Genomic DNA, 17,280 nt, shown 5'->3' on the forward strand with positions numbered 1-17,280 from the left:
GTAACTAAACAGTAGAAAAAAAAAATCTGGATTTCATAGTTCATTACAGCTAGAGAATATTTGAACTGTATTCTTTGGACTTCGAAGCCACGTAGGTTTGAGGTATTCTCTAGCCGTGATGGACTAAGAAGTCCAGAGCATCAAGTTCAGATGTTCTTTTGATAGACTATGAAGCCCAGGTATTCTTTGGCCATGATGAACTATGAAGTCCAGAAATTTTTTTTTCCATGATTTAGTTAGAGAGTAATTAGAGTTTGTTAAGTTGACCGTGATTGTTTATAACGTCCTTTGAACATTATAAACTATCAAATTTTTTCTAGATTTTCAATTAACGTTATTTTCTTAAATATTATCGATATTTATTTATTTACTTTTTTATTAATAAAAATTTCGGCCAATTGGAAGCATAATACTATGAGCTGATTACGGGCTAGTGATGAAATAAGCATTTTTGAACTGGTAAAATAGCGTGCAGGGGGCACAAGTTTGTAGAAGTCAAATATGGGTTGAACCAAGGATATGGGCCTTTATGTCAATACCCAACCCAATAATGGGCCAATGGGCTTTTGTCCCGTCAGAACAGGATTCAGCGAACTCTATGCAATTCCCGCCACACAAACTCTTCGTCTACAACCAAACTCTCTTAAAAAAATAAATAATAATAATAAAGAAAAATATCCGACCAAAATCCACTTCCTCTCTTCCCCTCCACAATTCCACCTCCTCTTGGGCCCCACGATTTCTCATTCTCTGAGGTATCTCATATTTTGCGTGACTTTTTCGAGAATCTCAACCGTTCAAATACATCCTGCACGAATCTCAAAGCTCAGATAATGCCCCCGCGCTATCCGAATAGGCACCGGACACGTCGGTCACGCAAAATATGAGATATCTCAGAGAATACGCACTCGGGCCCCACTCCCGCAACCCTCTATTTCTCTCTCCTTTCCAGTTCTCATTTCTCAACATTCTACTTCACTTTGTAATGTCCAAAAATAGAAAGAATTAAAACATGGAAGAGAAGCACTCTTTTAAAGATCCATTCAGCACAGTTCAGCCTCGCAAATCCGACGTAAATTTCCAGGATGTGTTCGGGGGCCCACCGAGGCGACACTCCTCGATACATGAGCGGGATCTGACCCGTGCCGACTCATTTGATTGCTTATCAAATCAAAGGCATGATTTGATTCCTCCAAGGAGACACTGGTCGGGACCGGGAGAGAAACCGGCGTTCGGTGAGGCGGGTCGCAACAGTGCCAGTAGGAGGAGGAATTTTGGTGATGAGTTCTTCAATGATATTTTTCCTGGGAGTGATTCCCCTGGCTCTACACCGAAGAGAGTTGATCACGATGTGTTTAGCTCGACTTCCGGTTCGCGGGTTCATAGCCCGAACCGCCCCAGTATGACAAGATATGAGCCAGTTTCTAGCTGCGGTTCATCTCTCCCTGCTCAAGTCAGGTTGGAATATGATCATTTGCTTGTGGAAATTGAACTGTATTTATTATATCTTTTGATAAATAATTGTGGATACTGGATACTATTCAAATAGTTGGTATTTGCCTTTGAACAAGTGAAAGTGCACTTCTGATTCCAAATTTTCAGCCTTTAAGCTAGAGTAGTCCGTGCTTACTGGTACCAAGACTACACAGGTACATGAAAATGACATTGCGATTGTTTTTAACGTCAAGTTATTTGGGTATATGCAGACTTTTAAGCAATAGAGGAAAAAAAATTTTTTGGATCAAACAGTATGCATCTGTGTTGGCGAGAAACTTTTCTGGTCTGCATAATGTGTAAAAAGAGAATGAAATGTAAATAAAAAAAATTCAAGAATAAATTTATGGTATGCTTTTCCACGGGTTTTATGCCTTTTGCTTCAAATCCAATTCTGCTAGTGTGGTAACCCATTAGTGCATATATAAACTCCTAACCCTACAATATCACTTATGTTTATTCAAGTCTGTAAACAATTTTCAGCCTCTCTTTGAAGTTTGCCAAGGGTCAGCACAGGAGTGATGATGCACAGTCTGAATCGTACAGTGTCCCATCCTCACCAAGTGCATCCGTCTCCAGTTCAACGGCAAATCTCAGAAGTGACATTCATTCTCTTTACCACCCGACTTCCTCTTCTCGCCTTGGTTCATACGCTACAAAGAGCGAATCTAAGAAGAGTGGGAGGTCCACTAGTCTGGAGAATTACATAAACAGCAGTAACTTCCACTTTTCCTTTTACAGATGGGCAGGCAAAGGGGTCTCCCTTAAATTTCATAATACGTTGAAAGAAGACGATGATGAAAGTCTAAGTGAGATTACAGAACTGCCTGAGGTTGTCATACAAGGAGTGGATCTCTTAACTGATAATGATGATGACAGCATGTCAACTGCCACTGGAGTATCAAAAGGGCCAATTGAAATGGAGAGGATGGATGAAATACATTTGCTTAAGATGGAAGAGCTTGAGAAGGAATCACTTCGCAGTGATATAACTGTAGAATCAGGTACTGTTGAATTATAAACTTAATTTTCTATAATAAAGTTAGGTTTATGGAGTAATATGAATAAAACTCTTTGAATTCTACAATGGGCAGAATTTGAGGCTGATTAAAGAGAACATAATAGAAGTAAAATTTCTGCCATAGAGTGTTCTTTCTTCCACTCTTAAATTTATACTAAGTTCATATCAAATATTAAATCGATCCTAACAGGTACATCTGCAGTTTCAAATGATTTAGGGGATTTACATTTACCTCTGAAATGTCAAAAATGTCATTTGCCTTTAAAAGTATCAGAATTGCCCTTTTACTGTATTTTTTTTAAGCATTACTGAAAACTATGCGTCCTTTTCATTTATAAGGGGGTCCAAATTCATTATCTTCCTCCATGCTGGTCCATTATAATTTACGGGTTTACTTCTGTTGCATAGGATGCCATTGATGCAAATAATAGCAATTATTGCTAGTTGATTGTTTTATTCTTCTCATTACGTGTAGGCCATAGCACTCAGAGAGAAGAACTTCAAAGCACAGCTGAATCCAAATCTCATATAAGGAACCTCCAGCAGCTCATGCCGGATGATTTTGGAAAACCAGGTAGGTTATTGCACATTTTCACTTACCATGTGTATAAAGAAGGAAATTATTTTATGTCCAGTGCAATAATTGACGTGTTTCATTTTAGAACTTAGTTTCACCTCTTTTATAGGACATGGGTCTGTGGATTCACAAGTTGAAGAAAATGAAGTTAAAACTAAGCTAGAACGTGGCACAGTATCAGAAGAGAAAATGCTTGGTAAAAAAATGAAGGTGAAAGTAAGAGAGTTCATTAAAAGATTCAATCCTGAGGGCTCACCAAAACGTGATCTGAAGATGAGAAAGAAAGACAAAAATAAAATAAGAGGGGAAGATCAGGGTCATCTCAGCCCATCTGTTTCGGAGTCGAATGGAGAAGGCAAGTCTACTGAGTTGAAATTTGAAGAAGCATTTGTCTTTGCCTCTTCTCAGTCGCGTCAAGTATGTATTTTTCTGGCAGAATTACTGTGCTTTAGCAACTTTTTTTTATAATCTCGGTCCTTGGTATCATTGCATCTTGTTTGGTGCTATCATAAACACCTGCACTGCTCCAACCGCTAGTCTATGATAATCTTTCTGCCTGTTATCTGAGATTATTTCATTTCAAGATTTTTTTTCATTCTGTGGTGTAAGTTGAATACTTCAGGCTGATTTGAGTTTAATTGAGCATATGTTAAACTTATATGATAGTTAGGATTAATCGAGGCATGCTTACCTGTTAATTGAGATCATTTCTCAATTTTTTTTTTCATTATGTGGCGTAAGTTGCATGATTAAGGCTGATTTGGGTTTAATTGAGCATATTTCAAACTAACATGATAGTTAGGATTAATTGAGGCATGTTAATGAGTTGAAGCGTTGTTGCTTTAGATTAACGAAGTAGAACAGAAGGTGCAGGAGAAGGTTTTTGAGTCAAATGGAGAAGAAAAGTCGACTGAGTTGAAAATCGAAGATGCATTTGTCTTTGCCTCTTCTCAGTTTTCTGAAGTATTTTTATTTCTTGCCGAATTCACTGTGCTTTATCAGCCTTTTTTTTTAAATATCTTCGGTTTCATTTCATCTTGTTTAATACTATCATGAACACGTACTGCTCCAACCACTTGTTGATGATAATCTTTTTACCTGTTATTTGAGATCATTTCTCAACTCTCTTTTTTTTTCATTTTGTGGTATAAGTTGAATAATTGAGGCTGATTTGGGTTTAAGTGAGCATATTTTAAACTTACATGATACCTAGGGTTAACTGAGGCATTCTAATGAGTTGGAGCATTGTTGCTTTAGATCAAAGAAGTACAACAGACGTCGCAGGAGAAGGGTTTTGATTCCAGTTTGGACTCTCAGAGGACTGGTGATCCTTCTTGGGAAACAATTCAAACATTTCAACCAATCTTAGGTGTGCGATATGAATTGTAACATGTTCTCAATCTATTATACTTCTTCTTCTTCTTTTTTTTTTTTTTGTGCTTGGGCCATTTCTGTTTGTCTTTTTAATTGAACTTTAACCTTAGGAAAACAAATCATGGAGGAAAATGCCTGAGACAATTACACCAATAATGATGTTTTTTAACATTTTTTTCTATTTTTTTTTGCAACAGTAGAACCAACACATGAGGTGCAAAACGAATCCCAGTTTGAAGATTTTGAAGAATGTTTGGTATATTTATATTCAGCATTTTTTAATTCAGAATTCTTGCTAATCAGCTGTTTGACTCCTTATTTCATAGCTAGGTCTTATTGAAGATTCAATTATTTTTTTTAGATACAGGTTGAGCATTCTATTGAAGAGCAACCTCCAGCTTTGAATAGTGACACAGATCAAGATCTTATTAAAGTAACCATCTGTCCTAATCTCTTAAGTAACTTTTTTTTTTTTTTCAAAAATCAAAATAACACTCTTGTGCTTTGTTTGTCCAAAATCTATATCAGATATCAGAATCTAAAATAAGGGAATGGTCAAAAGGAAAAGAAGGAAATATCAGATCCCTACTCTCGACTCTACAATATGTGAGCATTAGTTAAATTTTTGTTTTGTTGTGGTTTGAAATAGGATATTAATTTTTTTGGGTTTACTGTTTGTTAATTTTTTTTTTTTTTTCCTTTTGGTAGGTTCTTTGGTCTGGGAGTGGTTGGAAGCCGGTCCCACTAGTCAGTATAATAGAAGCACCAGCTGTCAGAAAAGCATACCAAAAGGCACTTCTTTGCTTGCATCCAGACAAACTACAGCAGAGAGGCACAGCCCCGCATGAGAAGTATATTGCCGAACAGGTGTTTGAGATTCTACAGGTACATGAGAGTTTCTAGGTCCCTTTGTCCCAAAGTCAGTTGTATATGTTGGTAATAAATTTGACCAGTGTGCTCTAGCATTGACCTGACCAGCATTGATACTGGCACATACATGCATGATTTTTTAGTTCTATGATTTTTCTGTCTGCATGCATGTGCACCAGAGGGGAGAGAGAGATGTCTCTTGAATGTCATATAGTAAAATGTATTTTTCTCTTTTATTGCAGGAGGCATGGAATCAGTTTTCTCTTTGATGTTGCGAGTGTTTATATGTATGTAGAATAATAAAGCTCGTAGCTTTTTTGTTTGTAATTCGGGGTCTCTTGCTTATGTAAATCCATGGCATACAGTTCTGTAGAATAGGACTAGAGTATACAAGGGCTCTGTAAAATATAAAAAGAAGAGTCCCATTTGAGCTTTATATATTTAACTGGTTGAAGAGGCGCATCTCGTATACACATGAACCGACTACCGAACACCGTATATTCAATGCGACTCCTTATGATCAAGAGTTCTGAGTTAATTGAGAAATTTTGTCAGATCAAACAGAAGGGACCTGAGTTTTGTTTGTGTAGAATGAGAGAAGGCTCTAAAGAAAACAGGAGCACATCTCTAACTTGTTTTCTCTGCCCAGTTATAACTTATAAGTGAGGCTATGGTACTGTGCCTAGGGCACATTGATCCGTACTTTGGATCAATATTTTCGTTTTCAAATTTCAAACAATACATATTTTCTAAATATGATCTACATAGGAAAATGTATTTGCCGACTAAATTTTAAATTTTAATATTTTTACTTATTTTCTAAATATGTGATTTTGAATGGTCTACCGTCTTTATAAAATTTATAAAATAATGTAAAATTTGATCCGCAAGTATATTTTCATATGGTATCATATTAAACGGTTGAGATTGACTATTTGAACTTTGTAAATTGAGATATTAATTTATTTTACAGACCAATTTGTATAGTTCATGGCCTCAGGCACCCAGTTATAGTAGAAAGATGTCATATTAAAAGAATGCCAAATAAGATGTAATTGTCTTCATACTTGCATAAATTTGAGCAAGAGACTTAGTTTTACTTTATGATAGGAATACATACGTTTTATCAAACAGATCTTGAGGTCAAATTATACAATATATATATATATATAGGAATATGCTAGCATGCTACGCGTAATATAGAGGCCCTCCGTGCAACGGCTCAATATTTGACTTTTCAAAATCCTAACGGTCAATCCGAACCGTTCATCTTGTTCTCCATATTAATATGTGTTTGGAGATCAAATTTTACATTTTTGGGAATTTGTTTACTATTTTTTTAGATTTATTGAAAATCGCTGTTTTTTATTGTCCAAATTTGCTGAAGACAGCGATTTTCAACAAATCTAAAAAATAGTAAAAAAAATAAAAAAAATGTAAAATTTGGTCTCTAAACACATATTAATATGGAGAACAAGATGAACGGTTCAAATCGACCGTTAGTATTTTGAAAAGTCGAATATTGAGCCGTTGCACGGAGAGCCTCTATGCTATGCGTAGCATGCTAGCACATTCCTATATATATATATATATATATATATATATATATATGTTTCTGAAAGGAAAAATACTTCTCCGATTCTGAGCAATCTTTCATTTCAGTGATCCATACATGACAAATAAAAGTCGTAAGCTAAAATGGAAAATGCATTGAAGTTTTTGGATAGAGACCGTTCGATTTGAATCCATCGCTCGAGATTGTTTCGTGATTTGAATTCATCTCTCGGAATGTGTGCGCTACACTTCGGATAGATTATCACGGATTCAAATCGGATGGTCCTGATTCAAAACTCAAAGATTGAATTACTTCACTGGATATGAACTCGTTTTTACCGGAGAAGATAGCAATAGAAATTACCACCCGGGGAAGCGACCTTTGAATAGAAATGTGCAGAAAAGATGTAGCAATAAGCATATATTTATATATCAGTATAAAAGCAAACTCCAGTTAGATGCATGAGTTAATTACAGAAGTTCAAGGTCAGTGGAACTTTCTCCATTGATAACAGAAGAGAAAAGTTTTACATATGCACTAATCATGGAGCATATATGTGATGGTTTTGCTTTACCTTACATTTTTGTATATATTTTTGGTACTTTGCTTTTTTTTCTTTTTTCTTTTTACTTTTCAGTTCAACTAGGTTGAACAAAATAGTGTTTTTGTAACAGGTTTCATTTAGAAACCTATCTTATGATATCAATATTATTAAATAAGGATAAGATCCTTATTTTTTCTAAAAAAAGAAAAAGAAAAAGCAAACTCCAGTTGCACTTGCACAAGCCACAAAGCATTCATCCCCATTGTTTAAGCGCCGAATGGTGTGGATTGCCGTCTGCATAAATCATAACCCATTCCGTTTTATTTACTGGTTGAAGCAATTGCCACGGTATCTAGGGTAAACCAGCTAGCTCGGGCCGAGCTGGGCCTTAGCTCGGCTCGTTTATTTTGGCCCGAGCCTGGACCGAGCGAGCTGAACTTAGGTCACCTGAGTCAAAACTCTTGGCTCAGCTTGTGACAAACCAGCTCGAGTTGGCTCGCTGGACTTTATTGGGCTGCTATTATACAAATTCAAAAATAAAAAATAAAAAAATTGTCCAGCAGGCACATCTTCAAGCAACTAAAGCCCATATCATTTCTTCCCAAATCGAAAATACATCAATTTTGCATAATTGTGCTTTTGAAAATGGAACTGGACTTAAAATTATATGGAAATAAACCCTAAATCCACTGTAGCTTAACGAGCCGAGCTGGCCCGGTCTGAGCTGACCCCTGGCACAGCTCGTTTATTTTGGCCCGAGCCTGAGCCGAGCTGGCTCGTTAACAACTCGGTCCACTACCGAGCGAGCTAGAGGCGAGCCACGAGCGAACCACGAGCTTTTTTGACAGCCCTAACGGTATCACGGTGATGGTACTACAGACCTACAATTAATGTATAGCATTAATATTTAATAGATTGTTTCATGGGTCTGTGATGTCATGTGATCTACACTGCTACAGTACAAAGATTACTTGCCCATTTCTTGATACAAGTTTAGAACTACAAAGTTGTACGTAGGGGTGCAAACGGATCGGATAGTGGTAAAATTATATCCGTATCTGTTTTTATTTTTCAGATACATAAATATTTTTATAATCTATATTAAATTATATGGTATATATCTATTATTCGGATACGGATAATTAAACTTTAAAATTATATATGTATTCGTATCCGTACAGATATTTGAATATCGGATATCGGATATCCATTTTTAATTTTTCAGATACGGATCCGAAATACGGTCGGATATTATCCGATTCGTTTGCACCCCTAGTTGTAGGGGTCTTCTAAATATCTTCAACTGTTAAACAATTGTCATTCATTTAAGAAATGAGTTGCAAATATCCACTTGTAGTATAGTCAATTATCAAAGTTTGAGACGTGCAAGTATTATTTCGGTTCAATCATGTGTTTAATATTATGCAATAACAAAAATTACATTATGAATAGTTTTGTATGCATTATAATTATCTATTTACTGTAATTTTTTATCTAACAAATCAAAACACCATGGTCAATATTTTTATCTAACAAAAATGTTTTCAGCATTTGAGTTTACTAATTTGACTATTTGAAGGATAAATGGGCAACAAATCTATTTTATTTGAATCATTTTTCTTGAAATTTATCACTAGGGGAAAGGTTCAAGCCACAAATTAATCCAATTATTATTTAACAAATTATATCCAAAATTCACATTGTTTTTTTAACGGTAAAGAAAGAATTCAAGTCCCTACATTTTTATAATTTTCACATATGTTGAATTTTAAACATGCAACTTTTCTTAATACAACATCTTAAATATTTATTAGTTCAATTTAACCATTATTAAGACATTTTTTTTAAAGTTAGTGACTTTAAATGCTTACTAACGACTTATTAATAAAAAAAACGTATTCACAGCGATTAAAATAACTCTCATTCTTAAATCTACTCTTTTATTTTCATCAATTTCTCTAAGCTATTCTATTTTTTTTATTATTCTTACTTATATAATACACTTTTACACTCACTATTCTCTTTATTATCTTATTTTTTTATTTTTCTCCATGACTGAATCTGTTCTGACAGTCACGAAATTTCCAATGACCGGATATGCTCACTATTGCACTCCAATAAAAATGGAGACTCTGTGCTCACATTAATTCGGCTCCGTTTCCTCCCCAATATGATTACTAGAAAAAACAAAAATGAGTCTTTAATCTTTATCAAATAGTAGTATTAGGAATGGCTTCGTTTTTTGCTGTTATTTTCATCCAAAATAACAATCACAAATTTCTCACGTAATATCAATTGGTATATTCGATGTGTCATCTACTCAACAAGAATAACAAAAGATATACGGACACGACTAGAATTAGAACATCATCTACCAAATTATATTTTTTTTTTTGAAATTTTTTACTATTTTTTAAAAGATAATTATAATGGAAGCTGATAATAGTACTCGTGCTACAGTACCCGCAGGGGACCACCGAAAATTAAATGTGAAAAAATAACTTTTTGTGGGAATCACAAAAACTCCATAATTCAATTTTTTTTCTAAAGTATTAATATCTATGAACGGAAGTATTTATACCTATGTACGGAAGTATTTATAGTTATGAGGTGAATAATTATTTATTGTGCGGGGGTACTGTAGCGCGAAGATAATAGTATCCACATCACTGTACCCGCAGGGGGACCACTGAAAATTAAATGCAGAAAGATAACTTCCTGCAGGGGCTGCAAAATCTCCACAATTTTAATTTTTTTCCCATATTATTAATATCTACGTAATATTTTCTTTTAAATGAGATCCATGATGACGTACTTTCAAACTCGTCATCGCGCAAGTATTTATACCTCGCCGTACAAGTATTTATACCTATACTTGCAAGTATTTTTTTACATATGACACTGAAAGTATTAATATCTAAGTATTGAAAGTATTTATACTTATACATTGAAGTATTTATACGTATGAGGTCAACTATTTTTATTAGAGGAAAATTGACACGGGAATGATTGGAGAACTCCAAAAAGGATAATCATAACAAGTCAAGCATCAAAGTATTAATATTTTTTTTAATGTTAATATCTTATCTTCTAAGTATTTATAACTACGAAGATATACATATCTAAGTATTTTTTACATATGACACTAAAAGTATTTTATAACTACGAAGGTATACATATCTAAGTATTTTTTACATATGACACTGAAAGTATTAATATTTAAGTCCTAAAAGTATGACACTGAAAGTATTAATATTTTTGTTAGATAAAAGGTTGACGCGAGAACGAGTGCGGGGATTGTAAAAGTGAAATTATATAATTAGTGGGGACCATAGAGAAATGATGCTACTGGAATTTTAAAATAATAATTAGTTGAGACTATATAATTAGTGGGCATCATAATATATTATTTCTCTAAGTGCGGGTACTGTAGCACGATTACTATAACGCGGGTACTGTGCGGATACTGTAGCGCGGGTACTAAGCTGATTATTCAATTATAATTTCTCCCACCTATTTATCCCCTATTTCATCCCCCAACTAACTAACTTTCTATTTTAACTATAACTACCATTTCAAACAACCTTTATTTCTTTTCTATTTTCCCCTTTCTCTTCCATCTCCATTTTTCTCTTTCACCTCCATCTTCTTCTTCTTCCACCTCTGCCTCCCACACCACACATCACCTCCGCCTCTACCACCCTCTCTCACCTCCGCATCCATTTTTCCATCGATAAGCTCTCTCCTTCTCATACCTTCCACCCTCTCTCACCTCGAAATGGTAAATACAATAAGCTCCCTCCCTCTTACACTTTCGCCTCGATTTTTTTCGTCTATGCTTGCTGCTTCAGCTCCAGCAACGTTTTGCCGGAGATCATCCGTCACTCCATCCCAATCAAGCACCCCTCTGCCGGGAATGAATACTTCAATGTGTATGAATGAATACTTTAACGTGTATGAATGAATAATAGAGCGTGCCTCTACCGGGTTAGATCCATCACTGTTGACCGTATCAAAATAATTTTGTATATGTGGATGCAATTAATCCCTTTCATGTCTATGTTCCGCTTCCTCATAAAGTAGCGAGTTTTGCAAAGAACAAAGCTTTATTAATATTGAATTAGACCACTACGTACTAAGTAAATGACATAAAAAAAATTTTGAAAAAAAATAGAGGTATATGAATAAATACTTGATATCTTAGATATTAATACTTCAATATGTATGAATGAATACTTGATATCTTAGGTATGAATACTTGCGTGACAATATATTAATACTTGTGCAACGGACAACTCGAAAGTATGTCATCATGGATCTCATTTGAAAGATAAAATTGTGTAGAAAACGTTCGTGGTTTTAGATTTGCATTCGTGGTTTTAGATTTGCAAAATTCCTCACAGATTGTCAGAAATATTGTTTAGATTGAACGAAGAAAAAAAAACTCACCTCTAAAAACGTGTAAAAAATGGATGAGTAATGTGTCCAATTTTTATATTTGCACTTGCACGATGATGATGAATACTTTCTCGATAAGGAATGAATACTTGTGCAACGGACAACTCGAAAGTATGTCATAATGGATCTCATTTGAAAGATAAAATTATGTAGAAAACATTCGTGATTTTAGATTTGCAAAATTTCTCACCGATTGTCAGAAATATTGGTTAGATTGAACGGAAAAAAAAACTCACATCTAAAAACGTGTAAAAGATGGATGAGTGATGTGTCCAATTTTTAGCACTTGCACGACGATGATGAATACTTTCTCGATAAGGTATGAATACTTATGCAACGGACAATTCGAAAGTATATCATCATGAATCTCATCTGAAAGATAAAATTATGTAGAAAACATTCATGGTTTTAGATTTGCAAAATTCCTCACTGATCGTCAGAAATATTGATTAGATTGAACGGAAAAAAAAACTCACTTCTAAAAACGTGTACAGTTTTTTCTTTTTAAATACCTGATATATTAGGTATGAATACTTGATGTATTATAAATGAATACTTCCGTGCGTCGGTTGTAAAATCTTTCAAATATTAGGTGGTCCCCAAATAGTAAATGATCCCCTAGGTAGGTAGTAGTTATTTAAGTAGTTAATGACTGGGGGATGAAATGGGGGCTTGTTACAGGGAGATAGCTAGGTGCTCCCTTTTTTAAAATAGGTACAATATCATTGTATAGTTAGATGGTCCACAATTTTCTGGAAAACAGTAATTTTGTATCTATCTTAAAAAAATGCAAAAAAGTTCCAAAAATATAAAATTTGGTCTCCAATCATATTTTAACATGGATATCATGTTGAGTAGTTCAGATCATCTATTTAAACTTTGAAATTGAAGGCAAAAATGTTGGAGTAAAATTGGGGTGTAAAGCAATGGGGGCATTTGAGCCCTCCATAGCCACTGAACTTTTAATTTATCCAATCAATTCATCATATAACTTTTCCATCCAAAAAATTAATAACATATAACTTTTTTGTTAGTATTTTGAATGGAATGAGCATATTCATTTATATTTTAGACAAAATAAAAATATTCCGTTAGTTTTTTTAAATGAAAAAGTTATATAACAATTTATTTGGGACATACTAAATGTTCAGTAACTATAGAGAAACAAATTAAACTTGAATGACCAATTTATTACAAAGAACAAAATTTAGTAACCTCTAGCATAATTTATACCCAAATATTTATGTCAACATATAACGAACGGATCAAATTCAAATTCAAACTCAAATCTGAGATACTTTAGGTGATATAAATTCCCAACGATGCAGTCTTATGGAAACAGTTTCTGTTCATCCCATTAATAACGCCACCATAAGAAATTAAGAATACCAGACATCTGATGCAGTTTGCTGCTTTTTTCAGACGGATTTAAAGCTACAATTTGCTTAGGATAACATGGTCTGATGGTTCCATTATTATTTAAGCTAGCCGACCGTTTGATTGTTCAATAATTCTAAAAATTAAAGGTTTAAATAGTGTTCGGCCATTTTTAGTAATACCAAAAAAAAAGAAATTTTAAAATTGCCCCGTGTTTGATTTTTTTTCAAAACTGCCCCAATCGCTGGGCCCACGGGCGGCCCAAAACACCAAGCAGATCACCCCTTACAGGGGCGGGCCACACCTCTAGCAGACTGCCCGGGCCAGGGGCGGTCCACTAGGGACCAGACAGCCTGTGGTCCAGGCGGTCTTTTTTTTTTTTTTTTTAGAGAGAACATAATATTTTGATTTAAATAATTTTATGAAATTTTTTTTTCCTTGTTTAGAAGAATGTATGCTAAAAAATAAGACATTTGGTATATTTATGCAGTGATGTCGTAACTCTTTATAACTTTGATTTGATTTGTCAGTTAACTATCACAAGTCTAAAGATAACATTAATTAAGGACTTGACATTGATTCTTAATAATTTATTTTATTCAAATATACACAAGGAAATATAGTTAGATTGTCACAATGATGTCAACTTTTTTTTTTTAGAGAATAATTTGATTATTTGATTATTGTCAACATATACCATTTGCTCGGAGATAAGCAAACGAACACAATAAATAGTAAATGCATTTTAAAATTATTATATGAATAATTCTTGAATAATCTTAGGCTTTCGACTAAACAAAATATCGATTATTGTACGCCTACCGTTGAACGAAAACTTAAACTAGATTTTTGAGGCACTAAACGACATTTTTTTTAAATTATGATGCTTCGGATGCCCCGAGATTCTCCCCGGGCAATATTCGGATCCGTCTCGTCCCCCCCTTTTCGAAAAGTGGTCATACGCGCAAATCCAACTTTCCTAGCCAAAGTTATGGCTGTTTAGAGTTTTTTCAAAAACTGAACTTTGAAAATTCATAACTAATTGTAGAAAAATCCAAATAAATTGAAATTTATGTCAATTCTGTGTATTTTTGAATGCTCTACATGCTGGTGTAATTAATTTTGCAGTTTAGTTCCTGTATCAGTTCAGACTCGCTGATTTACCATAAGAGGTCAAATTTGATATTTTTAGTGCATTGCACTATACCAGTGGCCTTTGCTTAGTGCTTGGCTGCTGAGTTTGGACTTGGTACCATACCAGATGTCTAGGGTGCATTGTGCATGAACAGAGATCTAATTTGAGGTTTGTTCATATTTTAGTAGCTCTAAACTACTGTTTTAGTGTCAGAAATAAAGAGAAAAATATCAATAAGCTGTCAGAGCTTGAAAATATTTTAATCAAGGCCAAATCCTTAATTAGTATTATCTTTAAACTTGTGATAGCCAACTGACAAACCAAATCAAAGTTATAAAGAGTTACGACATCACTACATAAATATACCAAATGTCTTATTTTTTGGCATACACTCTTCTAAACAAGGAAATTTTTTCTTCATAAAATTATTTAAATCAAAATATTAAGATTTCTCTAAAAAAAAAAGGACCGCCCGGACCACAGGCAGTCTGTTAGAGGTGTGGCCTGCCCTTGCAGAGGGCGGTCTAGTAGGGATGTGGCTCGCCCCTGTAGGGGGCAGTCTGCTTGGTGTTTTGGGCCGCCCGTGGACCCAGCGGTCGGGGCAGTTTTGAAAAAAAACCAAACACGTGGGTAATTTTAAAATTTCTTTTTTTTTGGGGGGGGGGGGGGGGGGGGGTATTAATAAAAATGGCCGAATAGTGTTTATCACGTCATAGCAGAATAACCGAAAAAACAATGCTATTGTCATATTGCACTGCTATAGCACACTATAATGCTAATAGCGTCACAACTTTTGTGGTCCGAAGATGCTATAACAGCACTATAGACCTTTAGAGCTGCTATTTAGAATCCCGCTAAAAATAATAGTGGTTAAATTTTTAACTTGAACTTAAAGATAATATAGGATCTTGAAAATTGAAATTGAAAGGTCGGATAACTAGTATAGCATTAATTTAATTTTTACGAGAGGGACCAAGAATTTATATTTAAAAAACATTTAAGATCCATTGAGAAAAAATGAGTGAGGTGTGTAGATGCGTTTTTGTTATAAATTCATATTTTTATTTTTAAAATTAATATTATCGATTTGAATCATTTAATATGATCTCTATATACTTGAAAACAAAATTTTTACATTTTTTATAATTTTTTTTTATATTGGTAGAAAATTTCACATGATCTAACAATTTTGAAACATTCAAAAGTAGTGATTTTTTATCTATCTAAAAAATAGTTAAAGAATATTAAAAAAATGTTAAATTTAATCTACAAAATACATTTTTAATTGAAGATCCATTGAACTATTCGGATCGACTTTTTAGATTTTGAATACATACCGAGCATTGTAAAAGTAGCCTCACTCAAAAACAAAAACAAAAATACAATTTTTCAATTCAGAAAGGTATCCGATTCACTATGCCCCTACTAACCCTCTGATCGGAAACAATGGACTATGAGAAATGAGTTCATTTCATTAGAAAAGAGATGAATAGAGATGATTTTGATTTGAAATTTTCTGATTGGAAGCCATTTACAAGTTAGAAGAATTCATTTACAAGTTAGGGTTGCATAGAAGAAGGAAAAATGAATGTTAAATTGAAGAAAAAATATATATACTAAAGAACAATAGAAGTTCCGAGAAAGCAGCAATACCTCGTCGGAGCTCCTGGTGTGAAAAAAAGAGATCAATTTCACCTCCGTACAACTGACGAAGGAAGAAAGAAACGAAGATGGTAGGTGTGTCTTCTCACCAGCGAACAGTCAATTCTCGGCAAATACCTTCGTTTTGGGTGGGATTTCTTGACGCGATTTGGGGGTCCAAAGGTCGCGTGGATTGAACTCTTCTCTCGCTTTTTCTTCGCTTCCGATCAACCGTGCGACATGGAATTCTGATTCGATTTCGCGTTTGACGCCTTTTCACCCTTTCCGATCAGAGGGTAAAGCTTGCTCTGAATTCAAAGTTTGGACCGGTTCAAAAATTCGATTTAGAAAAACACCTGACTGAATAATTAAATGCGGATCTCGATGATTTTTCTTTTAAAAATAATAGTTATGTTAAAAGTAAAAAAATAAAGTGTTTATTAAAAGATTGTATTTTTTTTTCATTGAAAATCAAGCAATTCAACTATTTAATATTTATAAAAAAATTAAATTAAAGGTTGATTCTAAAAAAAAGGATCGAATTTACATCCTTTTTATTAAAGAAAAATAGCGGATAAATTTTTATCTATAGAAATTATTAAATTCACAGGTACAGACATAGAAAGAGTGCTTCATTTTCAACAAATATAGAAATATCGGATTTATTGAGTCTGATTCAATATTATGAATAGAACTCAATGGTTCATATCCAATTCTAACATGATCAAATGTGGCAGCCACATTGGCTTTTTACTTATATTTTTCATGTTAGAATTGAATATGAACCATCAAATCCTATCAGACTCAATAAATCCGGTCTTCTATATTTATTGAAAACGGAATGTTCTTTCTATTTTTATACTACTTAATTTAATAATTTCTAGATAAAAATATCCAAATTGTGATAAATTAAATTTGACATAGGTAACAACATTATATAGTAACGAACTAAAAATAGAAACTCAATTCTAAAAGCGCCATGAATTACAGTTGAAACTAGAAAACCATGAGACAGTATGGCTGTATGGGCAACTATACAACCTATTGATTTGATTGTTTTTTTCTTTGTAACTATGCATGTCAAATTCAGCATCATAATTCTCTCGTGATTGGACAAAAATATGTTTATTGTTTTTTGTCTTAAGCTTATTAGGCAGATGAGGATGGTTCAAATGCCTTCATTTTTTGTGTCTCCATCATGTCTCTATTTTTTAAAACTTAAAAGTCAAAATAA

General features: G+C 33.9%; 1 protein-coding gene across 7 annotated transcripts; it reads left to right on the plus strand.

Annotated features, from left to right (window-relative positions):
• The first annotated feature begins 932 nt into the window (after positions 1-932).
• Positions 933-5,860, plus strand: JAC1 (J-domain protein required for chloroplast accumulation response 1). Of its 7 annotated transcripts, none has more exons than XM_078322057.1 (11): positions 933-1,458; positions 1,978-2,498; positions 2,991-3,089; positions 3,202-3,509; positions 3,939-4,055; positions 4,350-4,461; positions 4,664-4,722; positions 4,828-4,899; positions 4,995-5,072; positions 5,175-5,351; positions 5,579-5,860. In XM_078322057.1, the coding sequence occupies exons 1-11, from the start codon at positions 1,013-1,015 to the stop codon at positions 5,603-5,605; spliced, it is 2,016 nt and encodes a 671-aa protein (XP_078178183.1). In that variant the 5' UTR covers positions 933-1,012; the 3' UTR covers positions 5,606-5,860. The 7 variants fall into 7 exon arrangements, with proteins under 7 accessions (XP_078178183.1, XP_078178197.1, XP_078178189.1 ...); XM_078322071.1 differs by having other exon boundaries at positions 4,834-4,899; XM_078322063.1 differs by having other exon boundaries at positions 4,667-4,722.
• The last annotated feature ends 11,420 nt before the right edge of the window (positions 5,861-17,280 follow it).

This window comes from Carex rostrata, chromosome 2, assembly GCF_964058835.1.
Source record: "Carex rostrata chromosome 2, lpCarRost1.2, whole genome shotgun sequence".
NCBI lineage: Eukaryota > Viridiplantae > Streptophyta > Magnoliopsida > Poales > Cyperaceae > Carex > Carex rostrata.

Excerpts from the sequence above, each read along its gene's own strand:
- JAC1 (XM_078322057.1), top strand. The coding sequence starts at position 1,013 with ATGGAAGAGAAGCACTCTTTTAAAGATCCATTCAGCACAGTTCAGCCT. Across the intron at positions 3,090-3,201 it reads GGATGATTTTGGAAAACCAG|GACATGGGTCTGTGGATTCA; the intron begins GTAGGTTATTGC and ends CCTCTTTTATAG. Across the intron at positions 4,056-4,349 it reads CCTCTTCTCAGTTTTCTGAA|ATCAAAGAAGTACAACAGAC; the intron begins GTATTTTTATTT and ends TTGTTGCTTTAG.